At 60.6% G+C, this 24,646-nt stretch overlaps 2 protein-coding genes across 6 annotated transcripts in view; both read left to right on the forward strand.

The window, feature by feature from the left end:
* Positions 1-991: 991 nt before the first annotated feature.
* Positions 992-11,790, forward strand: OSGIN1 (oxidative stress induced growth inhibitor 1). 2 transcript variants are annotated; one of them, XM_065925097.1, is made up of 6 exons: positions 992-1,148; positions 4,802-4,906; positions 6,199-6,335; positions 7,286-7,477; positions 7,658-7,749; positions 10,483-11,790. In XM_065925097.1, exons 2-6 carry the CDS (start codon positions 4,840-4,842, stop codon positions 11,429-11,431), a joined length of 1,437 nt encoding a protein of 478 aa, XP_065781169.1. In that variant the 5' UTR covers positions 992-1,148; positions 4,802-4,839; the 3' UTR covers positions 11,432-11,790. The 2 variants fall into 2 exon arrangements, with proteins under 2 accessions (XP_065781169.1, XP_065781170.1); XM_065925098.1 differs by lacking the exon at positions 992-1,148 and adding an exon at positions 5,321-5,552 and having other exon boundaries at positions 4,807-4,906.
* Positions 11,791-13,094: 1,304 nt separating this feature from the next.
* NECAB2 (N-terminal EF-hand calcium binding protein 2) overlaps positions 13,095-24,646 on the forward strand; it is a 42,407-nt gene continuing 30,855 nt past the window's right edge. The window contains exons 1-5 of one of the 4 annotated variants that reach the window (XM_065925099.1): positions 13,095-13,367; positions 16,001-16,025; positions 21,433-21,541; positions 23,590-23,615; positions 23,758-23,855. In XM_065925099.1, the coding sequence (XP_065781171.1) occupies positions 13,134-13,367; positions 16,001-16,025; positions 21,433-21,541; positions 23,590-23,615; positions 23,758-23,855 (492 nt within the window). In that variant the 5' untranslated portion in view covers positions 13,095-13,133. Of the gene's footprint in view, positions 13,368-14,346; positions 14,585-16,000; positions 16,026-21,432; positions 21,542-23,589; positions 23,616-23,757; positions 23,856-24,646 lie in introns of those variants that run through there. The other 3 variants (XM_065925103.1, XM_065925100.1, XM_065925101.1) reach the window with 3 other exon arrangements.

The raw sequence follows: 24,646 nt of genomic DNA on the forward strand, positions 1-24,646 counted from the left end.
GACCACCAGGGGAGTACCATTTGGGCATTAATTTTGATTTTTTTTTCAATTGCGTCAAAATTCTCTTTGCCTTGATCACTGGGTGTCTGGGGCATCCCCTTAAGTTTTGTACACAAGGTGAGGGCCTCCTGGCTTCACCCCGGTCCCAGCGGTAGTAGGGTGACACACACCCCCATCCCCCTCATAGGGCAGGGCTGGCAGGAAAGTCTCCAGGTAAAAGAGGAAGATGCAGGTGACAATCCCACGAAAAATGAAACCAAAGCTAATAGGCACTGAGGCTATAGGCCAGGCACTGTCGTCACTCCCTCCCGACCTTCCTTGAGCGCCCTACTGTGTGCTGAGCGTCCTCCCAGACTTCGGACAGAGCAGACTCGGAGATGCTTCCCCCCACCATACAGAACCCACATCCCGGTTTGGGGAGAGACGATAATATAATAAAATCCATAAGAATCAGCAATACGTGAGGTGTGCAATGCTACTGGCTAAAGACGCGGCGGAGGGCGGGGATGAAGAAAAGGAGCTATGAACCTCGGTTTAGGCACAGTCACCAATCATGCCATCACCAAAACACCACGATCACCCAGGAAGGAGAGGTGCCCCTTGGCCCCCCTCGCAAACGGGGGAACTGAGGCAGCCCGCCCAGGAGGGGCAGGGCGGGGCTCCCAGCCTGGGGCCGAGGCAGGAGAGGACCCGAAGCGCGGAGACCCCCAGCAGAACCCGGGCTTTCTCCACTTAAAACGACCGCCTTGATGGTACGCTGGGCGGGGCTGTCTCCGCTTCCCTAAAAGGCGAAAGGCCAGGTTGGCTCAGCCTGGTCGGTGTCCGCCCCGCCTCCTCGCCATGGACCACCCCGGGGTGGGCCCTCTAAGGCCATCCCCCGAGGCTGGCAACGTGACCGCCCGCCCTCAAGTGTGCAAGTTCATTCATCCAGGGGCCCCTGCTGACTCACGCTTATGAAAGTGATTTTCCTGGCCCCGCCCTCCGCCCGCCTCTTCCCAGCCCCTGAAATACCCGGGCTTCCCGGCCTCTCGCACCCTCTCGGATCCCCACGGGGTAATGTGCGTCCCGCTCCCTCGGTCGGCTCCCTGACCCCCGTTTCTCCGAGAGGCCTGACCGCCCTCCCAGTGTCCTCCACCCCGGCCGGTCAGGTGAGTGACCCGGGCGAGGCTTGGGGGAGGTGGGAGAAGGTAGCCCGACCCGGGCAGGGCCCTGGAGCCAGGCAGGGGGACCCCAGGCGGTCCTGAGGGCGGTCCACCCTGGCTCCCCACGACCAGCATGACCCCCCCAACCCCCGAGATCCTCCCCCACCCCTCCTGGCCATGCCCATCTCCAGGTGCCTGGCACCCTCCGCCAACAGCTGCCCTGCCGGTTGGCTTGCTGGGAGTTCACCCCAGCCCACGTGATGCTACTCCAGGCAGGAAAGAGAGGTGTGGCCAGCCCAGGCCGGCTGCCCGCAGCCCCGAGGCCACTGGGTCCCGCAGGCAGGCTGGGTGCTGCCCTCCCGTCCCCGCCTCTCCTGCTCTCATGGGACCGAGCCCCCAGGGTCGAGGGGGACCTGGCTTCTCACAGGAGGGTTGGGGGTGCCGGGAATGAGGGCTGGGGTTTCAGAGGGTCTGGAGAGCTCCTGGGGCTCCAGATGGGGGAGGCTCTGGGGGTGCTGGTGTCGCGGGGTGGGCGCTGCGGCCAAGGGCTCACCCTGGTGCTTGGCAGGTGGCACTCGGACTGATGGAACACCTCCCCATCCTCCCCTGCCCCAGCCTCATGGCACTTTCCCGGGGGCACTATTGTGCCATCTTCCTCAGAGGGGACTCCGACAGGTGTCACAGGGCAGGGTTTGGGGTGTGGTCTCCAACATTCCTGGAAGAGACAACTCCCTCCTGACCCCAATTTTTCCCTTTGGGCAATAGGGTAACAGAAAGGAAAAAAAAAATCCATGGAGTGGGGTAGGAGGGTTGTCATTAAAGTGAAATGAGCAAAAATGCCACAGGTGCTCAGTAAATGTAGCCATACAGGTGTCCTAAGCCTTAGAGCAGTTTAAGCTTCAATAACCCTACAAATTGCAATTCTCCAAACTCTATACTCCACGCCCGGGAAAGCGTGATTATTCCCATTTCTTTTGCACTTCTTTTCTCATGTGAACTCAAAGGCCTTTTTAATGTCAACATTTGCCATCTTCAACCAGAGGGACATTGGAAACTGACCTTCCCAGCTTCCCAAAACTAAACAGTGTGTGAGAAATAGGAAGTTACACTTTCAAATGGAAAGTTGGCAGCATGCGTTCTTCCGAGGAGATTTCGAGAGCTCTAAGTCTCGGGACTTGGGCCCTGTGTGTATCGCGATGCAGGAAGTAACCGCTCAGGTCAGCCTCTGTGTGGTGACCTCACGCGTGTGGCATCCAGAAGTTTCTGGCATGAGCACTGGACGTGGGGTCCAAAAGCCCTGGTGGTGAATGGGGCCTTCTTCCTCCTGGGAGCGTGAAGATGGGGCAGTCCGTTGTGGTTCCTCGTCTGTAAACGGAGGCTCCTGTAAACACCACCCTTACTGGTGCTGGGAGGATTCATGGGGACGGAGCAGAGAAGGACTTGGCCCGGGGTGGGTGCTCCGTGGGCACCCAGTGTGGTGGGCTGTGGGGTGTCCAGGGACCAAACTCTCAATTCACTACCCACTGGCTCTGTAACCTCGGGGGCGTGGCCTCACTGCCCTGAGCCTCAGTTCACTCGTCTGTAAAGTGGGTTCCGTGAGGATGAAAGCTGCCGATGGGAAAGGAGCTTGTGACGGGGATGTCACCTGCGTCCTGTTGCTGGTGTTCCCGGGGTCAGTGAGGACAGCAGAGCGGCGCCCCGGCTGTGTGAAGGGCGTGTTCTAGGAACCACAGCCCCTGCCCCAGGGCCACCGGCAGGTCAGTGAGACGCTGTCCCCTCCCAGCTGGAGCACCGGCCCCGTGGCCCCCCTCCCCGACACCAGCACCAGGATAGAGTTGCACTCAGCCTGCGGGGGCCTCTGTCACACCGCCTCAGGGGGCGTGAGAAGGCCCTTGCACAGGGCAGCCTGGACTCAAAACCAGTTCAGCCTGCACACCTTGTGGCAAATTCCCCACAAGCCGTCCAGGACGGTGGGACGCTTGCTCTGCCTCAGCTTCCCCATCTGTAATATGGGCGTGGTGGTGAGAGTATGTCTAACAAGCCAGTTAAATATGCGTTAAGTTGGTGAATGCGGTCAAGTGTTTAGGGCATGCTCAAGGGGTCCCTGATGCGGGACACAGCTCACAGCCCAGGCCCCACTGAGGCGGTTCTCAGGAGACTGGAGGGTACATCCCCCTGTGAGGCCCGAGGCGCCCTGCTGCCTCCGAGCCCCCCTGTCCTCACCTGCCAGCCGGAGGTGATGGCGCCTGCCTCTCAGGGTGCCTGCAGGGCCCAGATGCTGTGGCTTAGCTGCAGGCTCCTCTCCTTGCAAACTGTAAAGTGCTGCAGGTGGGCGTCATGAGAGCGACACCCAGGCCCTCCAGCCAGCCCCTCCGGCCGTCCCCCACCCCTCTGCCCGGTGGGGGACGCTGGTGTTGCTGTCACTCTTAGCACATCAGAGGTCACACGCTGGCCTCGGTCGTGCTCCCTCAGCCCCTTCAAGATCTGCAAAAAACGTGAATCAGTTGCCCACTCTCCCAAATCAGGGAATTCACATAAAAATCCAGATTTAAGCTTTTTCCTGGAAGAATTCTCAAGGCCGGTGGTGCTAGGACCCCATCCCTGGCTGCTCGTGGCTGTCCGGCCACTGACTCACCCTTTCACTTGCTGTGAGCCCCCAGTCTCCCTGGCAACAGGCCGAGAGGTGTGCGCGGACTGTTCAGGCAAAGCTGTGCTTGGGGGAGAAGGTGGGTCTAGACCCACCTGGAGAGACCTGCAGCTTCAAGTTCTGGGGTTGGGGTCCCTCGGAGTGATTTGAACTTGTGGCCAGCAGAGGGCGCTGGCGCTCCAGAGACGAGCTGGTTTAAAGGCATTTCTCCCCAAATCGAGGTGCTCGGGCTTCCCGCATGTCCGCCTGTTCTAGCCCAGCCCCTGAGCCCTGGGCTCTTCCCAGTGGCCCATTTTCTCCAGGTCAGTACTCCATGTACAGCACCTCCCTGTGTCCCCCCACCCCCCAACAAACCTATGAGGTAGAGACTATGATCATTCCCATTACACAGATGAAGAAACCGAGACCCAGAGAGGTCCAGGAATGGGCCCATTGTCACCAGTTCAGAAGGGCCTCTCCAGGCCCAGGTCCACTGAAGACCTGAGGGCTGGCTTGTGAGGTGGGGGTGTGGCTGTCACAGACATGCTGGGCAGGGCTTGCTTCAAGAAAGAGCCAACTCATTGGAAAAGACCCTGATGCTGGGAAAGATTGAGGGCAGGAGGAGAAGGGGGTGACAGAGGATGAGATGGTTGGATGGCATCACCCACTCAATAGACATGAGTTTGAGTAAACTCCAGGAGATGGTGAAGGACAGGGAAGCCTGGCGTGCTGCAGTCCATGGGGTCACAAAAGTCAGATACAACTTGCCGACGAAACAACAACCATCCCCATCCGTGATGAGATGGGAGTGTGGAGTGAGGCCCAGAGAGCGGGAGACGACCAGGCTGGGGGAGGGAGCCCTGCATTATTGGGCCTGTTTAGGAGGTAGCAGGTGTGAGAGGGGAGCATCATCCTAAGACTCAGGGAGGATCCTGGACTTGACCCTGAGGCCAGCGGGAGGTCACCCTGCAGCTGGGAAGTGACCGCCTGACCCCCAGGCTCAGCAAGCGCCCCTCTTCCCCTGTGCCCCCAGGTCGGCTGCCAGCCCCACGCCCCCCGCCAGCCGCAGCCATGAGCAACCGGAGGAAGGACCACCTTGGTGCCTGCAGCTCAGAGCCCCTCCCGGTCATCATCATTGGTGAGTGCTGCTCAAGGCAGGGGAGGTGGGGGGGTCAGAGGTCAGGAGTGTCCACTCAGCGCTCTGCTCAGCAGTTTCTAAAACATCATTCCAAACGTCCTTCCAGGAACCCGCAAGGCTGGAGCAGAATGAGCTGGAGAGGTTGCCCGGCGGGGTGGGGGCGGGGTAGGGGGGTGGGCCGCTGGTGGTAAGTGGGCAGCTGGCCTGTGTTTCCCCTGTGCTGGGTGCCTGAGTGAGGGGACACAGCAGCTGCATGTGGCCTGCCCTCAGGTCTGCAGAAAGGGGGGACAGAGGTCCCCGCCGTCCAGGCCAGCATCAGGTGGAACCACGTGAAATGGCCGTTTTTGTAAGTTCAGGACAGTTGAGCATCAGCGATTTCACATGGTTCATCCTAACCGTTGTCTCCGTAAGTAGGACTCAGGACAGCACAAGATAAGAGAAGGACAAATAAGAAGTGATGTCACGAGGTTAATTGCCCACGAAGGGCCACTGGTGAGTCCTGGGGCTCATCAGGACCTGCAGGCAGGCGGCCCCACCACGGGCGGCTTTAGCGCCCGTCCGGAGCACCCCTGCCCCCGGGCTCACCCAGTCAGCACATCGTCCTACGTGCTGCAATGTTCTCCACATCCCTCGGACCCACCTCAAGGTCGGTCCTGGGGGACTGGGCTCGTTCTTGGTAGTCTCAGGGTCTCAGTCTTGCCGCGCTGTGACCACAGGCAAGTTACTCAGCCTCTCTTTGCTCCAGCATCCTCACGTAGCAAAGGAGGAAAAGTAGCATGCACCTGGCTCAATGGGATAATGCATGGGCTTCCAGGTTACAGAGAGGCTTGTTACAGCAGCAGTAGCCTTATTATTTTGTTGTTAAAATCAGTGGGGACCTCCCTGGACGTCCAATGGTTCAGACTTCGCCTTCCAATGCAGGGAGAGCAGGTTTGATCCCCGGTCTGGGAGCTAAGATCCCATATGCCTTGAGGCCAAAAAACCAAAGCATCAAACAGAATATTATTTTTAAAAATTCAATAAAGACTTTAAAAATGGTCCACATCGAAAAAAAAAAATTTTTTAATCACTTAACACAAAGTTTGACACATAGTAAACACTCAGTAAACATCAGTGGTTATTTCCACAGCTCTCTTGTTGTTAAAGTGGAGCAGCGCTAATAGATGCTTTGTTTTTGTTTATGAGTGAAGAGCAAATCAGGGAATGAGACAGATCAAAACCGGAACTCTCGGTGCTGATGGTGGTCTCAGGGCTCCAACGCTCTGCCCTCTGACTGCGCCCTCTCTCCCCAGGCAATGGTCCCTCGGGCATCTGCCTGTCCTACCTGCTCTCAGGCTACACCCCCTACGTGAGGCCGGATGCCATCCACCCGCACCCCCTGCTGCAGAGGAAGCTCTCAGAGGCGCCAGGGGTCTCCATCATGGACCAGGTGGGCTTGAGCTCTGGGAAAGGGGGGGACACCCCCACTGCAGGGAAACTCTCCCAGACAAAAATAAAAAAGCTGCATTTGTGGGAATTCCCCGCTAGTCCACTGATTAGGACTCGGTGCTTTCAGTGTCGGGCTCAGAATTCGATCCTTGGACAGGGAAGCAGGATCCCACAAGCCATGTGGCACAGCCAGGAAACAAAAGGATGCGTGTGTGAGACATGGGAGAACACAGAAACAGGGAAAGAGGGGTGGCAGCTAAGACGTCAGCTTGCCTCGCCTCCCCTAGTCCACCGATTCTAAACCCAGGACAGTTTTGCTCTCCTGGGGACGCTTGGCCATCTAGAGACAGTTTCAGTTGTCACGCCCGGAGTGGTGACACCTCTGGCTTAGAGGGTTGAGGCCAGGGATGCCGGGACATCCCACCACACACAGGATGAGCCCCCCAGCCCTGGAGCCACGAGTGCCAAAGCTGAGGACCCCAGTCCTGGATACTGCAGACCTACTAGCCCCTGCTCGGGAGGGCTGACCAGTCCCCCCTCCACTCCCTCGCCTCCCAGAAGGTCAGTCAGCGCAGCCCCTTCAGGCAGCATCCATCAAGCTGGGCCCCTCCACCCCGGAGCTGGAGGATGAGGAAGTAAGCCCCCATGGGGTCTAGATAAGGATTTCCCGGAATGCCTCCTACAGGTCACCCGTCTCTCAGTACAATCCTCAGAGAAAAACGTTTGTGCTCCGGTAAAGCTGAGAGACGCTGAGTTTGGCAAATCTAAGCGGGTAAATGCCGCCGCAGGGCTTGTCAGAGCCTTTAGTGTGCTGCCGCGCGTGATGGCCTTCAGGGAGGCAGCATTTCCCAACCTCATCTGACACCCCGAAATGAGGGAGGGAAGGTGAGACCAGGCGGCCCTCCTCCAGGGGCCCCTCTGACCTGCCCTCCCTGGCCCCCCCAACTCCAGGACCTAGACTACCTGTCCGAAGGCCTGGAAGGCCGGTGTCAAAGCCCTGTGGCCCTGCTCTTTGACGCCCTCCTGCGCCCAGACACAGACTTTGGGGGCAGCGTGGAGTCTGTCCTCACCTGGAGGCACCAGAAGGAGCGAGCCATCCCCCATCTGGTCCTGGGCCGGAACCCGCCTGGGGGCGCCTGGCATGTGAGTGGGGCCTGGACGGGGTGCGGGGACTTGCGCCAAACCTCCCTAATGCAGGTCAAGACTCTTGCACTCCCCACCTTTCCCTGTTGGCCCCCACTGCCCCTTCCTCCCTCCCCCCACCCCAGCCCTGGGGCAGCTGGGGGCCAGCAGAGACCTGACTTTGCTCTCCTTCACTCCTAGTCCATTGAAGGCTCCATGGTGACCCTGAGCCAAGGCGAGTGGATGGGGCTCCCCGACCTGCAGGTCAAGGACTGGATGTGCAAGAAGCGCAGGTGAGGGTTCCCTGGAAAGCCATGGTGGGCAGGGAAGACCCGAGCCCGCCCCCGACACTGAACCGGGAGCCAGAGGTCAAGGGGCTTCGGGAGCTCATCAAGCCTGCCCTCGAGGGGGACGCTGTGGCCGGGCTGGGGAAAGGACTTGCCCAGGGCCGCACAGGCGGTAAGCAGCAGAGCTGGGCTCCCCGGGACTTCCCATCCAGTGCTCCTGCCTCTCAATCTCGACTGGGCCTCCCTGTAGCATCCCAGGCTCTAAGGAGAGCTGACCACTGGCCCCTGCCCCCCACACCCTGCCTCCGAGCCTCTGGCCCAGGCTCCCCGGTCCTCTGGCCTCCCGCAGCCCCTCCCGATATTCTGAGCTTGGCCTGCAACCGTCTCTTTTTCTCAGTCAGCTAATCAATCGGATGCACTTTTTAAAATTGATTTTGCTTTAGAAACATAACCACAGTACAGGAAATTGGAAACTGAGAAAAGAAAGACAGCTGACTCCTAACCCCGCACTCCTCCCCAGCACTGCCGCACCTCGGAGGGTTCTCTTCCCATCCGACTTCCTGCTCCATAATGACCACACTGCACACTTCTCACCACCCCAGAGAGACAGCCGAATCACAACAGATGCCAGCCCCTGCTCATCCCGGGGCACAGGGCGTAAAGTCGCCCAGTGCGCAGGGTGGTATCTGCCCTTGAACGTTTTCTCCTCCTTCCGGGTTCTGACAGGGGGCCTGTTGTTCAATCTCTCGGTCGTGTCCGACTCTTTGCGACCCCATGGACTGCAGCACACCAAGCTCTTCTGTCCTCCACTATCTCCCGGAGCGTGCTCAAACTCATATCCACTGAGTCAGTGATGCCACCCAACCACCTCATCCTCTATCATTCCCTCCTCTTCCTGCCTTCAATCTTTCCCAGCATCAGGGTCTTTTCCAATGAGTCAGGTCTTCGCCATCAGGTGGCCAAAGTATTGGAGCTTCAGCTTCAGTCCTTTTAATGAATATTCAGGATTGATTTCCTTAAGGACTGCCTGGCTAAATCTCCTTGCTATCCAAGGGACTTTCAAGAGTCTTCTCCAGCACCACAGTTCAAAGGCATCAATTCTTCGGTGCTCAGCCACCCAGTAGGCAGTTGACCTACTGGAAACCTCACTTGACCTCTCTGGAAACTCTGTTCCATCCCTCTAGAGTTCATGGTCTGTCCTTTTGACACAAAGATTTTTTGCCCCAGCAAATGTGGTAGAAAGACATCCAGGCTGGTGTAGTGATGTGTTAACAGACAGACAGGAATGTAAATTTCAGTAGACACACCCTTTTCTGTCCTACTCTTAAAAGGTAACGTTATGTCACAAGAATCTCACATGGTGATTACACAGTGACTGCAGCCATGCTGTTACACGGCCATGTAATATTCCCAAGAGGGGCGGGCAGCTCCACTCATTCCTACACACCGGCCCTTGTGCTTAGATGTCAGAACCAAAAGCCACAACAGACGCACCCCCTGTCCTCATGGTGCTGCCGCGGTTCCTAAACCACTCCGCAGTCACAGAGCTTTCATTCTTTCCAATGTGCATTATTATAAGGAACCCTGGGTGCAACATCGTCTTAGGACAGCCCTTCAAAACACTTTCTACTAAAACAGAGGAGCGGAAACGACCAACGCACAGCTGTGAATTCCAGAGTTACAGTTTCAGAAGCAGCCTAACGGGTTGGGTTGGCTGCAGTGGCCTTAAGGGATATCTGAGCTCACCTACAATCTTGCATCCTTATTGACGGGTTGTATTGACGATGTGTCACACAAGATTCCCTTTGAGTTAATCCATAACAACATGTCCACAAGTCAGTGAAGGGACCTCACTGAAGGTCACCCGGGAAGCTACAGGGAGGAACTGAGATAGCATCGTCTATGCCTCACCCACTGGCAACAGCCCTGGAAAAGGTGGTAATAATAGCAAGAGTGATAATAACAACAAAAATAACAGTAACATAGTAACAGTAATAACAGCCACAACTGCTACTGTGTGTTGAGGACTGTGTTAAGTGCTCTAGGGGTTATTATTTAACCTGGTTCTTCACTGAAATATAAGCACATATAGAAAGCATACAATTCACATGCCTACAGGTGGATGTAATTTCTCAAAGTGGATACACATACGTTTCAGTTACCCAAACTCAAAAAGCAGACCCCTTCTCCCCAGAAGCCCCCCTCAGGCCCCTCCCAATCACCCCCTTCCTAAGAGGCCACCCCTCTCTGAATGCCTAACTCCATAGATGAGCTTTATCTGTGTGAACTTTATAAAAACGGAATCCTACCCCAGTGCACATAGAATACTGGTCAGTATTAGAGGAAAGTGTCATGGCCAACCCCGCGTCACTCACAGCCTGTCAGGTTCTAGTCTAAACCCTTCACTCCTGTCATCTGAGCCTCTCAACGACGGCAGGGGACAAGTGCTGTCACCGCGGTCATTTTGCAAATGAGGGACTGAGGCAGGGGGTTCCCACAGGACCCGGGCCCTCTGGCACCAGAGGCCACACTCTCAACCCCACCCTCATCAACTCCATTGTACAGAAAAGAGAGATTTTTACAGCTCAGAGGGGGTGAACCCCTTGAGCAAGTCCTACGCCCAGGGGTGGTGCAGCCACCCTCCAGGGCCTGACTCCAGCCTGTCCACCCAATGACCGCCCCAGCCCTGCCCCAGTCCACTCTCTGACACTCACGCCCCCTCGTCCTCCCCTCCCCCAGAGGTCTTCGCAACAGCCGGGCCACGGCCGGCGACATAGCCCACTACTACAGCGACTACGTGATCAAGAAGGACCTGAGCCACAACTTCGTGTCCAACGCCGTGGTCACGGCCGTGGAGTGGGGGACGCCCGAGCCCAGCAGCCCTGGGGCCCGGGACCCCAGCCCGCTCTTCCAGGTGAGCGGTTTCGTGACCACCGAGGACCAGAGCCAGCAGTCCTTCTCCCTGAGTGCCCGCAACGTGGTCCTGGCCACAGGCACGTCCGACAGCCCAGCCCGCCTAAGCATCCCCGGGGAGGCCCTGCCCTTCGTCCACCACGACCTGTCGGCCCTGGAGGCGGCCACGCGGGCAGGCACAGTGTCCCCGTCCTCGGACCCTGTCCTCATCATCGGGGCGGGGCTGTCGGCTGCAGACGCGGTCCTCTACGCCCGCCACTACAACGTCCCTGTGATCCACGCCTTCCGCCGGCCTGTGGACGACCCCGGCCTGGTGTTCAACCAGCTGCCCAAGATGCTGTACCCCGAGTACCACAAGGTTCACCAGATGATGCGCGAGCAGTCCATCCTGTCGCCTAGCCCCTATGAGGGCTACCGCAGCCTCCCGGAGCACCAGCTGCTGCTCCTCAAGGAGGACCGCCAGGCCGTGTTCCGCGACCCCCAGGGCCTCCAGAAGGTCTTCGGCGTGGCCCTGGTGCTGGTGCTCATTGGCTCCCACCCCGATCTGTCCTTCCTCCCGGGGGCAGGCGCCGACCTGGCCGTGGACCCCGACCAGCCCCTGAGCGCCAAGAGGAACCCCATTGAGGTGGACCCCTTCACCTACCAGAGCATCCACCAGCAGGGTCTGTACGCCGTGGGGCCACTGGCCGGGGACAACTTTGTACGCTTCGTGCAGGGCGGGGCCCTGGCCGTGGCCAGCTCCCTGCTGCGGAAGGAGGCCAGGAAGCCACCCTAGCACCTGGCCTGGCAGCCTTACACCCAGGCCCTAAGAGGAGGGAGATCACCACAGCCCTGCCGGATGCACAGTGCGTCCCAAGATGCCCCAGTGATGGAAGGGGGCCTCTCCTGCAGGAGACAGGAGCAGCCATGAGCCCACGCCACAGGCCTCTCAGATGAAGAGTGGGAAACCCAGACTTCCCGGACTCAGACCAGGGTGGAAACAGTGGCCACAGGACACGGTAGGCCCAGAGCTGTAATTGGGGGTAAAGTGGCCCATGTGAGCTGGGATCACCAGGGCCCGCGGAGCACTGAGCCAGGAGGACTTCCAGGCCCCGCTCTTTCCAGAATCAGGTCCCAAATAAAACCAGTGCCTGCCTCCACTCCTATGTCTGAGGACTCTGCTTGGGGAGGGGGCCAGGTGCCCAGGACCCTGCCCCCAGGAGCTGGGGAGTCAGAGCAGGGGCAGAAGCACAGGGTCGTGTGGGAGAGGGTCCCGGAACTGGGGGACACCAGGCGGTGCCCCAAGGGGAAGGGCATATGTGACTGAGGAGTGGGTGCTGGGGAGGCTTTCCCAGCCCTGACCACCCCTCGGGTCTAGTCCCTCTCCCTTCAGTGGATCTGCTGTGTTCTCCACACTTGCACCTGCCACAGGGCCTTTGCACAGGCTAAGCTCTAGCCCAGGGAACTTCCCCATCCTCTCTTTAACTCCTCCTCTTCTTACAGTCTCTGAGCATAAGGACCATTTCCTCTAGGAAGCCTCTTCTGACATAGGCCCCTCCGTGGCCTTAAGGTAGAGCCCACTCTGGTGGGCCAGGTGCCACCCCTTCATTGCAGTTCAGTTCTCACTCTTCATTATTTGTGGGATCATTCCAGTATGTGGCTCCGCCCACTTGGCTGTAAGCTGCAGGAGGCCAAGGCAAGCCCTCCTCTGTTTTTCCGCTCTTGCAACCCAGTGCGGCCACCAGGCCTAGCACCCAGCAGGGGCTCCTTTAATTCTCTGGTTCGGTGGGTGGGGTCTGGAAGGATGGACGTGGGGAGTATGAGGGGAAGAGGGTGTTCCAGGGGTGGGGAAGACTAGTTCTGGGCGTTAACGCGCGGGGGAGTTCTGAGGGGCGTGCACCCTGTGGAAGGGACGAGTGGGTACTTGCGGAGTGGAGAAAGTGACCCCGGTGTGTGGGCGCGCGTTCCCTGGGCTGCAGCCGGCAGAGGGCGCTCCGGGCTCGCCGGACACCGCGCTCCGGCCCCGGCGGCGGCGGCGGCGGCGCCACGGCGCGGGGGAGGGGGGGAATTCTTCCGGAGGGCGGGCAGGGGGAGACTTTCGGAATGGGGGCAGCCCCCAGGAGTGCACCCCCGAAGCCATACCCTCCACCACCCCGCGCCTGCCAGGCAGCCCCCTCCGCGGCCGGGCCGGGGTCTAGCTCCCCAGCCCCGCGCCCCATTGCCGGCAGCCCCCTGCTGCCGCGCCCGGCCGCCCGGGGCGGGGGCGGTGGCCCACGGGGCACGTGGCTACGGGTCCGGGCGGAGCGGCGCCCCCCCCTCCCGTCCCCCGGCGCCGGCCCGTCCCCGCGTGGCCGCGGCCGCGGGGGCAGAGGGAGGGAGGGCGGGGCGCGCGGGCGGCGGCGGCGGGCGGCGCCGGGGAGGGGGTCGCGCGGGGGCGGGCCGCGGGCCGGGCGGGGGTCGGCGGGCTTCCGGGCGGCGGCGGCGGCGGGCGCGGCGCGATGTGCGAGCGGGCGGCGCGCCTGTGCAGGGCCGGCGCGCACAGGCTGCTCCGGGAGCCGCCGCCGCAGGGCCGGGCGCTGGGCGGGCTGCTGCGCTGGGTGGGCGCCAGGATGGGCGAGCCCCGGGCGCCGCTGGCCCCCGACGCCCCTGACACCCCCGACACCCCAGCCGCGGACCCCGGCCCCTATCCGGGCCCCGCCTCGCCGCGCGGGGGAACCGCCGTCATCCTGGACGTGAGTACGCGCGGGCCGGGACCCGTTCTCCCCCGCGGGCGACGCGGACGCCGCGCTCCCGGGTCCCCGCCGGCACCTGCAAGACCCCCTTCTCCCTGGAGGGCAGGGGTCCCCAGGCAGGGACGCCCGCCCCCTCCCGCAGCGGTCCAGAGCGGGATCCACCGGCTCCTCCTTGTACACATCGCGGCCCCCAGCTGCTCTGCCCCCCGGGCCGGCCTCCGTGCGGGTCCTTCTCGTCCTCGGACTGGAACGACCCCTTTACCTCCCTCCCCCTCTCGGGATCTCCACGTTCTCGGAGCCGGGATCCTGGAGCCCCTCGACCCGGCCACCGCCCCCTACTTCTGTCCTGGCCAAACCCTCATCTTTCTCCATCCCGCACTTCTTCCTTCACCCCGCTCCTTCCCGGGACGTGAGTCCCGGACCGCCGTCGGTCCCTCCTCCTGCCCACCACGGACCCCTGCCCCCCGTCCTTGCTTTTCTAAGACTCTTCCCCCCAACCCACCCCATCACACACACAATCCCGGGGTCCGGGGCCATTTTTCTTGTCCGAGCTCTGGACCCTAAGCCCTTGTATCCTCAACCCTTTTGCCTCAAGCACCACCTTTTTAAAAGCAAAGCCCCCTCCCCACCTGTCTTCCCCTCTCCTTTCAGTAGGACTGGAGCCATCCCCCATCCTCTCTGAGGACCACCACTCCATTCTGAGCCGTCTGTCCTTGATCCCCTTCCACCCCTTCCCTCCCCTTCCTCTCCCTCCTCCTCCCCCAAGCCCTCTGGGGCCCAAACGGCCCCAGCTCACCCTCCCACCCACTTCCCTCCGTAGGAGGGAGCTTCTACGGGGTGGGTGGCTGCCAGGGAGGGGGTCATCCCCCGTGGAGTGCTGGGAGGGGTGGAGGGAGCTTTGCCCACGCCAAGGGCAGCGTGGCAGTGGGGTGTGCCTATCCTAATGAGGGTCCTCCGTGGTGGGTGACACGGGGGTGGGGGTGCCATGTTTGTGTAAGGTCGGTAGGTTTCTGGGAGAGGTGTGTGTATCACATCCTGCTGAGTGAGGGACAGTGTGGGTTTCCTCTCGCCTCCACGCCCCCCCCCGCCCCACGTTCCTGTTGGAGGCCCCATCGCTGGCTCTGAGCCGAGAGGGCAGGGGGGGATCTGCGGCGAGTGGCCGTGGCTCCGGGGCTTCTCAGAACACGCTCACACACAGTCCACACGCGCCGGCACAGGTGAACCCTCTCAAAGCCCCAGTGGAGTTTACAGCTGAAAGCCCTTGCAGCAGAGAGCTCTGCCCAGGGCCCCCCACCCCTTCACACAGGACAGGACGTGGGCTCTGGAGTCCTCACGCCACACTGGCCTTGAGCTGGCTCTGAGCCTTAGTCTTCCCATCTGTGAAATGGGGGTGATGAGCGAGTGCCAGGGCTATGTTTCCTGTCGGATCAGTCACTTGTTTAACGCTCGCGCCCAGCCCGGAGCATTTAAAGGTGGGACTCCAGCCTCCTCGGGAACCTGGCAGTCAGGAGCAGGCGTGTGGGGTGCACAGGCTGGGATGCTAGCAACTGCCCCCTTTTCTGCCTCAGCCACAGTGGCTCCAGACCCGTGCCCCTTGCCCTGACTTGGGGTTCAGCTCAAGGAAGGGGGACTTTTTTGAGAATATCCTTCCTAAGCTGCTGCTTCAGTTTGTCACAGCCCCAGGGCCCGACAATGGATGCCCCCCCTATGGCTTGGAGGCAGGAGATCGGCTCCCGCTCTCTAAGGTGTGAGGGTCACACGCTGGGGGGCGGCGTCTCCCCCTCTTCCTGCCCTCAGCAAAGCTTGCGTGCATGCATGCTAAGTCGCTCAGAAGGGTCTGACTCTTTGCGACCCCATGGAGCCTGCCAGGCTCCTCTGTCCATGGGATTCTCCAGACAAGAACACTGGAGTGGGTAGCCTTTCCTTTCTCCAGGGGAATGTTTCTGACCCAGGGATCGAACACAGGAACACAGGTCTCCCGCATTGCAGGCAGATTCTTTAGCATCTGAGCCACCAGGGAAGCCCCCAGCAAGGCTTACTAGGTCCTAAAAACCCCAGAAGGAGGAGCTATCTGGTTTCACCTGAGGCTGAAGGGGACCGGGCTGCCCCTCCCCTCCCCTCCCCAGCCCCTCCTTCTGAGCTCCCTGCGGGCTGCTCCAACCCACTGACCCCCCCACACCCCGAAAAAACTAGCCCTGCCGTTCCCTGGCGCATGGTCCCGTCGCCAGGCCTCGAGGTTCCCTTGGCAGACACTTCTGTTCAGATTTAACCCACCCTCCCTGGAGAACACCAGGCCCTCGAGGGGGCCTGGTGGGGGTGTAAGGTGAGTGATTGCCTCCCAGGAGCGGGAGTGGGAGGGTGCGGCCGCCTGCGGGTGCCACACGTGGGCCGAGGGTTCTGGACCTACACCCGGGCCGGGCGCACGAGATGGTGTGCGCATTTGTCCACTCATGCGCCCGACCTCATGGCCAGCAGCGCCGGAGGAAGAGGGGCCGCTGCCTGAAACGCCCTCCCACCCCCGGGTCTCCTCCCTCTGGAGGGAGAAGGGGCCCGGCTTCCTGGGACCACTGGGCTGGGGGTGTCGGAAGCCTGCTTCTCCTGGCCGATGCTGACTCGACCTCTCTTCTCTACAGATTTTCCGCCGTGCGGACAAAAATGGTGAGTCTCCCCGCACCCCACCCCACCCCCCGCTGTCCCCGAGTGAGGACCTAGACCTTTCTAGTTGGGGGGGGGGCGGGGTGCAGGACGCTGCCCTGCGCCTCAGTTTCCCCATCCTACGACGGGGCCCCCGTGGTTCCTACTGAGCAGGAGAGCCCTGCGGCTTCAGCGGGCAGGTGTGGGCAAAGCGGTGAGGTCAGCGCTTGATGCGCTTCAACTTCTTGCAGCTGGGCCGGGCCAGGGGCGCCCAGGAAGCCCCTAGCCTCACCCCAGGCCCCGGCACACTTCCTCCTCAGACATCCATGCTGCCGCCCGGTTCTGTCAACTCCGTGGTGGCCCAGAGAAGTTCTGTCTTGCCAGGGGTCACCCAGCTGTAGGAAGGCTGTCCAGGCTCTGCTGCGGACCCCTGGCGTTTCCTCCACCCCCTGCCCCCCCCCCCACCCCCAGCGAGACTTCCCGCACAAAGTGAGCACGGTGCTGCGGTCTGTGAATTCAGAACCCCCACTGGGGATTGCTCCACCCCGGCCTTTCTGGAAGGCAGGGGCCCCCTGAGCCTCACGGTGGCCGGTGGCCGCCGAGAGCGTTTGTCTCCACGCTGTAGTCGTCGTTCTTGGGTCGAAGCGGCTTCTGTGGTCTTGAACCAGGACACAGTCCTGCTTTAGTCCTCAGTTTTGCCATGTCTAGAGTGGAGTGATAATACTTAACCTGTCTACGTCCCAGGGCTGTTTGGAAAATGAAGGGAGGAGATGTGGCTGGTGAGCTTTGGGGGAGAGAAGCAGGCGGTGCTCTGTGTTAATGTCTTGAGAAAATACTGATTGAGTATCCAGACCCCTGCCGAGGGAAGAGTGGGCACAGCGGACCCGGCACCGGCCCCCAGGCCCCCAGCCCCCCTCCCTGCTGATCCCGGGAGTCACTGTCTTGCTGTCCCTGCCTGGTACTGAGGCGAGACCATGAGACTTGGGTTGGCCGCTAGTGCCCGGGGGTTCTCCATCTCTTGCCCCCCCATTCCCAGGTGTGATGGGGGCCCCTCCCAGGCCTCTGGGAGGCAGCAGCAGCCTCAGGAGCAGTTCCATACGGAGCATGGAGGAAGCGGAGGGACACGGTGGGGGGACTTCAGCAGCAACCAAGAAGTCATCGTGACTTCGCAGCCTGAGCGGTGTTAAAGACTAGAGGAGAGCGTCCGGGGGTTTGATCCCCTTGCAGACCTCTCGGAACCTTCTAGTGTATGGCTGGCCAGGGCCCACGTGGTCATTGCCGTGTGTGCTGGCCACGCCCCTCAGCGGATGGCGAGGTGTCACGCTGAGGGGTTTGGGCTTGTCCCTGTCGTGGGCCCAGCACACAGTTGGCCCTCGGTGCCCGGCTGCTGCCTCGCAGGTGGTGACCGGGTGTGACTCCTGGGAGTGTGGTGTGTGCGTGCCCGGGGGCAGCCGTCTGGGTGTGGCTGCACGCCTATCTCTGTCTGTGCTTCGGAACCTGTGTGTGCGGATCTCTGTGACCATTGCTATACACGCCGGCTGTGTGTGGAATTGTGTGTGTGTGTCTTTCTGGATGCTCAGCTCTGCAGGAACCTTTGCAGCGTGTGGGTGGCAGGCGCCCTGGTCTCCCTTCAGGCAAGATTGCTCGCCTCGTCCTCATTACTCAGCCCCCCCCCACCCCGCTGCCATCAGAGACTGTGTTGCCACCCCCCAAGCACAGCTTCGGGGACCCTCGACTTTGCTTCTGTGGCCCCCACAGAGGCCCCAAGCCCCCTCCTCTCCCTGGGACTTTTGTCTTCCTGGCCGCTGCCAGTGGCCGTTAGGAGGGTTCACGTGGGATGTGCTGGTCCCCGGGGAGCACCCCCCTTTTGCTGCAGGGACTGCCTGGACTCAGCTCCCTCCCAGCTCTGACCTCAAGCCAGTTCCCATCCTCTCAGGGCCTTAGCGTCCCCATCCATGGGTGGGGGTGGTCATGCTGGTACCCATCTTGGGGTGGGGCTGTTGGGGATGGAGTGGGGCTCGGGTCCTGGCATGCTGTAAGGGATCTGTGAGCCCTCACGCCAGCTGATGAGTGTTGAGCCTTGGAAAATGGGCGGTGATTTGTCAACAAGTGTTGGGTTCCCACCCTGGACTTCACGGGGCATCAACATCTGGTGGAGACTGCTGGCGGCTATGGAGCATCCATTACACCCCAGACTTCCTCATTGGACATTCCCTTGGGTCCTAGTGGCAGAGGAACGTCACCCCCCTTTTTTTTACTTGTGACAGAGTCAAGGCTGCGGAGGGCATGCAAAAGATCACAGAGTCTGGGCTGGGGGGCCAGGCAGGAAGTTCTGACTGAATCCAGCCCAGCTTGCAGACATCGTGTGGGCAGGGGAATGGGAGAAGGGGTGAGTGTGGGTGTAAACAGCAGCACACGGCAGGTGTGCGGACACACACATGTAGCACAGGTAGATGCCAACTCTGCCCCCAGCGTCCACAGCAGCAAGATGCCTGCAGGGATGGCAGGATGGTCCCAAATGAGGCCCCGGACCCCGGGTTGCAGTGGAATCAGCCTCTGGGATTATAGGAGCAAGGGCTCAGCTCGGGCTGGCCTGTCCTGGCGGCTCCCAGGTCAGAGGCGTCTTCGTGGGGGTGAGGGTGGAGACTGGCCGTGGCCCCCGAGGGGAGGCAGAGAGTAGGGGGCCTGCCTGGCAGCCGGGGGTCTGGGGCCCAGAAGGGTGGTGTGGCAGCCGGCAGAGGAGTGAGTGCCAGTGCGTCTCCCTCCAGGGGCCGGGGCGCCGGCAGACTCCTGGCGTTTGAAAGGTCACTGGGACAGAGGCTGAGCTCCTGTTCATTAGTGTGGACGCCTTCAGACTGCCCGCTTGGGGGTCCTGGAGGTGCAGGCCCGCTGGCTCCTCTAATTGCACAGAGGCCCCGGGCAGATGCCGCCTCCCTCGTTAGCTGATCTGGGTTCATTAGCGCTGTGCTGGGATGTTCATGGTAAATGTCAGCCCAGAAGGCTCTGGGCCCGGTAGGTGGGCGGGCCCCTGTCTGCCCTTTCTGAGTGCAGACTGGTTGGAGGTGCTAGCGGTGCCCTGCCCATGGCAGACACGAGGAGTCGTTCACAGCACACTTCCCCTGAGTCCAGGCCTGGCCGTGGCTTCTCCATGTGACCTGTGGCTGCGGGTCCCGACAGCAGGCCCTGCCCCAGGTCGGTTTGGGAGCGTGGACTCAGGAGCCGGGCGGCCTGGGTTTGAGCTCCCACTGAGGGACCTGGGCAAGTCCCATAACTGGTCTAGCCTGTCTGCTCTGTGAACAGGGGGGTGGTGGCTGCCAGGTGGTGTGTGAGGACCAGATGCGTGAACACACAGAGCCCGTGTGTCTGCCCTGATTCTGCCCCTGGCTGCTGGATCATCATCAGTCTCGCTAAAGGAAATTTGGAAAGCATCCTCTTTCACAGGAGACAGAGCTATAGCTTAGCGTTTATGTATTTCACAGCTGTTACCCTGCACTTTTTATGGTTGGATTTTAGGTCTTCATGTGTGATTGGGGAGGGGAGGGCGTGTTTGTTTTGTCTTCAGGGGGACTCTGGATTTTGAGAGTTAGAAATTCATCCTCCCATTTGTGACATTAAAACCCGAACCGGGATGTTGGAGGCACACGGCATGTTGCCCCAGCCCCCTCATATGCAAGCCTGCGCCTACTCTCTCATATCCCCCCTCTCAGCATGGGCGGAGGGGAGCCCTGCAAGATGTGAGGAGCTCACTGTCTCCTGTTGCCCTACTTTGAGCCCCTGCAGAGCTGCTGGCAGCAGAGTAGAAGCTCCAGAGCCTTTAAAATGTACAGTGGGGACTTCCTTGGTGGCCCAGTGGTTAAGATTCAGTGCTCCCACTGCAGGGAACACAGGTTTGATCCTTGGTCAGGGAACTAAGACATTGCATACTGCTTGGCACAGCCAAAAATAATAAACTAAAATGAAGATAAAACACAGAGGTAAAATGCCTTTGAAAAAAAAGAAAGGAACATATGAGTGACTTCCACCCTGGGCCTAAGTAGGTCTGCCTTGTCTGGTTGGGCATGTTGTGCACTGTGCAAGGGCACCTACTTGAGAGAATTGAGGACCTCAGATCCAGCCTGCATGTCCCTCCCCTAAGGAGCTCTAATGCTGGGCTGCATCTCCACCACCCTGCCCACCAGGAAGGGCAGTTCTTTCTAATCCACACAAAGCACCATGTGGGCTCTCAAGGGCTTTGAGTGAAGACTGACTGGAAGTAATGAAGGGAGTCTATGGAGAGAGGCTGGGGCCAGAAGGGTCTTGGGCTCTCGCTTCTCCCTGACCTCCAGTGCCTCCCACAGACGTGCCTTTGGGGAGGAGCAGGACCGATCTAAGGTCATTGAGGAGGGGGTCGTGGCTTCAGGGGTGGGATTGGGAGATGAGTGTGCTGAGCTGGAGAGCCCAGGTGGGAGGAGCTGGAGTTCTGCTGGGAGCCCCTCTCTCAGGGGCCCGGCTGCCCCCGATCCATGAGAGCTTCCCCAGCAGATGCTGCTACCCAGGGCGGCAGCGGTGGAGGCTGAAGATGTGAGATGGGGAGGGACGCGTTGGGATAGGTGTGTGCGCTGTGGGGGCCCCTTGTCCAGAGCCCCACCCCGGGCCTGCCGCCACCTCCCCTTGGGCTCTGGCATCCTCAGGGCTGCATTCGCGGTCTGGCGAGGACTCTGTGCCACTGCTGGCAGTGGGTCACATCACACCCTGCAAAGGCAGAGAAGAGAGAGGTCGTTGCCTCCCCACGCAGGACCTGGGTGCTGGGGTAGAGATGATTTAAGTGTGCAGAGGTTCTCTGGGCTTTTGAAGCAAGTGAGAGTGGTCCTCAGACCACCCAGGTTTAAACTTGCCTCTTACGGGGATGAGATCCCTAACCTCTGGGATCTAACGCCTGATGATCTGAGGTTTAATAAAATGATAGAACTAAAGCGCACAATGTGCTTGAACTGTCCTGAAACCACCCCCTCCCCCTGGTCTGCGTAAAAGTTGTCTTCCATGGAACCAATCCCTGGTGCTCAAAAGGCTGGGAACCGCTGGAGGTAACAGGTGTGGGGTTACCTACCTCCAGCTGAGCAGGTGACTCGGAGAGATGGCTGCCTGACAGGTGCTCTCTGTCTGCCTGTTGCCTGCCGGGCTTGAGGAGCCCCAGTATTTGCTGGTGAGGCGAGTCCAGGTGCATGAGTGTTGCTCTGTTGGGTGGGGAGTTAGCTGAGTGGGCGGCTGGTCTCTGTGAAATGGTGGCTGCTGTGGGTTCATGGCGCGGGCAGGGATGACCCGTGCGGGAGTGTGGCTGCTGGTTGGGGGGTTGGCAGGGGCGGGCGGGGATTGCCTGGCTGTGGCTCCTCTGTTGATTTGGGGATGTCCCGTCGCTTCGACACCAGCTGCCCTCCCTTCCCCTCCCTCACAGATGACGGGAAGTTGTCCTTGGAGGAGTTCCAGCTCTTCTTTGCAGACGGCGTCCTCAACGAGAGAGAACTGGAGGATCTCTTCCACACCATCGACTCCGACAACACCAAGTGAGCTCAGTCTCGGCGGCTGGAACTGGGAGGTGGCATCCCCCAGTCTCCAGTGCCCACTCCCCTGGACCACTAATCCAGAGTCCCATCTCTTTGGCCCCCACTGGCCAGGGCGGTCTGGGGAGTGGACACATTGAGATTGTGTTGGCAAGTGTTTGTCTTTTCTGAACGCAATGTGGTGAAGCAGGCAGAGAGCCTAGGTTTGCGGGATATATGTGCGTGCGTGCTGAGTCGCTTCAGTTGTGCGACCCCATGGACTGCAGCCCACCAGCCCCCTCTGTCCATGGAATTCTCCAGGCAAGAATACTGGAGTGGGTTGCCATGCCCTTCTCCAGGGGATCTTCCTGACTCAGGGATCAAACTCACATCTCTTACATCTCCTCTACTGGCAGGCAGATTTCTTTACCACTGTCCCATCTGGGAAGCAGAGTATACACGGGATGACAAAGGGGTAATCAGCCAGCTCAGCTCAGATCCCAACACGAGCTTTGAGATCCTCTTCCTCACCGGGGCCAACCTTAGACCAAACTGGTCCTCACTCGAACCTTAACCTTCCTTCTCACTCTCTACGTTTTCTCCAACCCAGCCAGAACCCTAACCTGCAGCTCAATCAACCCCAAACTCCTCCAGCCCCAGCCAAGCCCTAAATCCAGCACAAAATGCACACTCTACTCACGGACCAGACCGACCCTTCCCACCCTGAACTTCAGCCCCGCCCTTTCCGAGTGGTGTCCAGGCAGGGGGAGGCCCCGGCCCCTTCTCCACCCCACTCAGGTGATGAGGACCCGAGTTCCTGGGGCTGCTGGGGGGCAGGTTTGATAGGCTGGGGTCCCCTGGGCCAGGCTAGAGGTGGTCTGGAGGAGGAGCTCTCCCCAGGCCTGTTGGCAGGGGACCCAGGTTGGAGGTGGCCTGGGGCCAGGGCGGGGCAGGTGGCCGAGAAAGGCCACTTGAAAGGGACTGCTTCCTGCCGCAGACCCCAGGGGAGGGCTTTGTGTCTGGAGCCAGATGGAGGTTCTGAGTGGGTCCTGCAGCTCCCCCGGGAGCTTGAAAGGGCTTTGCAGGTGCCCACAGATTATTCAGCCTCATTCGGGCAGCTGGAGCGGGGCGGAGGAGGCACTGATGTGAGTGCGGGCGGGGTGGACTTCCCTCAGCAAAAAGTCAGAGCTCTAAAGACCTTTGGGTGTTTTGTTTCCAACACTCCCTAGAGTGTGATCTGTAACCATTCCCTCCTGGGGATGCTAGATAGGTTTGCTACTCCAAACCGTCTGCACGCGGCTCAGGAAGGTTGGTGCGATGCTACTTTGAGCACCATGAAGCAGGCTTCCTCTCTGCAGGACCTATGAGAACTTGTCCCTCATGGTGCGTTTTGGGGGGAGCCTCCACAACAGAGTTTGCAGAGCCTCTGATCTGGGAACCTTTCCCCAGAGCCATCTCGATGAGGCTGGCTTGCTTTCGAGGCCAGCCCCTCCTCTCCCGGTGAGGGAGCCGGCCGGGAAGGGAGGCTGTCGGAACATGCACAGAGCTGGGTCCCCAGGCGCCCGCCCCCAGCTCCTGCTCACAGCGTCTGGGTTCTGAGGCTGCTGCCTGCACCTGCCCGGCGTGGGCGGCCCGTGCTCGGCCTTTGAGGAAAGACCCGGAGCCTTCTGGCTGCAGGAACGGGAACACGGGACCCCAGGGCTCGAGTGAGAACAAGGGGGGGCACACCCTCCGACAGGGCAGGCCCTGGGGCTGAGGTCACCGGACAGCTCTGCTGGCAGCTGTCACAGCCCCTGATTTAGCCCCCTCTGCTCCAGATGCGCTGGACAGACTCGGGGAGAGGAACGGGGTGGGTGCTGTGGTGACAAGGTCAGACACGCACAGACGTGGACCCTCTGGACGGGGTGGCGGCCTTCACCGGCTGCTCCCTCATCTGTGAAATGGGGGCCACCTAGGCTGCGAGGGTGGGGGTTTTGCCCCACCGCTGGGGGCTGTGCTCACCCCGGAAGGGGAAGGATGGGGGATGGGGGGGACAGGCCTGCCTCTGAGCCCCCCTCTCTCTCTGCATGCAGCCATGTGGACACCAAGGAGCTGTGTGGTAGGTGCCGCTGTACGGGAATCCAGACTTGGGTGCGCGGTGATTCTGTGGGGGGAGGGGCGCAGACGGGCTTGGTGGGAGGACCCGGGGGAGGGGTGTGATGCTCCTACGACCTTTGACTTCTGCTTTCCCTCCCCCACAGACTACTTTGTGGACCACATGGGGGACTATGAGGACGTCCTGGCTTCCCTGGAGACCTTGAACCACTCCGTGCTGAAGGCCATGGGCTACACCAAGAAGGTCAGCGGGTGTGGGCAGCCCTGGGGGTCGAGGGCCTGAGCACCAGTTTGGGTCTGAGAGCATCCTGGCCCAGGGGTGCCTGGGTCTGTGATGACAGGTGTTGGGTGAAGCCAGCTCCAAATCCGGCATTGCTTGGGTGTCTCAAGGTCGCGTGGTGAACAGGAACAAGTGGAGGGGCTTGAGGATGGGTCTGTCCAGAAGCGTCCAGTTTGGAACGTGAGGCCATTTCCTGGAATCGGGCTCGGTCCTGGGACACAGTCCTAGAGAGGGAGTGGACTCCAGCCCCAAGAACAGGTGTCAGCCGTGCCGGCCTCACGGCCTTTGCAGCCGGATTACAGAGGAGGAAGGAAGAGGGTGGACGCGAGCCCCTGACCTTGACCAGGAGCCCCAGTGTGTCTGGGGCGAGCACACCATGTCCAGGTCGGGAGACGGGAGCTGGGCGGTGGAAGCATCAGGAGTGTTGGCTATGTTCAGGACTCCCTATGTTCAGGCTATGTCCTGGAGAGAGAGCCCCAGTGTGGCTTCAGGCATAGGCCGGTCACTTTGTTGGCATCCGTGCCCTGGAGGAGGGCAGAAGGTGGGAGATGGGGCAGGTCGTGGGCCGGGTGGTGGCGTGGCTCAGCTGGCCACAGGCAGCCCACCTCCTGGCGCCACGTGCCGGCTGAGAGTCTGCACCCGCGCTCGCTCGTGCTTCTGAGGGTGGGGGCGCAGGCAGGGTGTGTTCCTTCTCTCCGTCCACACACGAGAGACGCAGTCAATTTCCTGAGGATCTACGACAGCAGGATTTAGCG

Source organism: Muntiacus reevesi, chromosome 2 (genome assembly GCF_963930625.1).
Source record: "Muntiacus reevesi chromosome 2, mMunRee1.1, whole genome shotgun sequence".
Lineage (NCBI taxonomy): Eukaryota > Metazoa > Chordata > Mammalia > Artiodactyla > Cervidae > Muntiacus > Muntiacus reevesi.

What these genes read in the sequence shown, in the direction of transcription:
- OSGIN1 (XM_065925097.1), top strand. Translation starts at nt 4,840, where the DNA reads ATGAGCAACCGGAGGAAGGACCACCTTGGTGCCTGCAGCTCAGAGCCC. An exon ending in CGCCTGGGGGCGCCTGGCAT is followed by an intron (nt 7,478 to 7,657) that starts GTGAGTGGGGCC and finishes CTTCACTCCTAG; the next exon opens with TCCATTGAAGGCTCCATGGT. An exon ending in TGGATGTGCAAGAAGCGCAG is followed by an intron (nt 7,750 to 10,482) that starts GTGAGGGTTCCC and finishes CCCCTCCCCCAG; the next exon opens with AGGTCTTCGCAACAGCCGGG.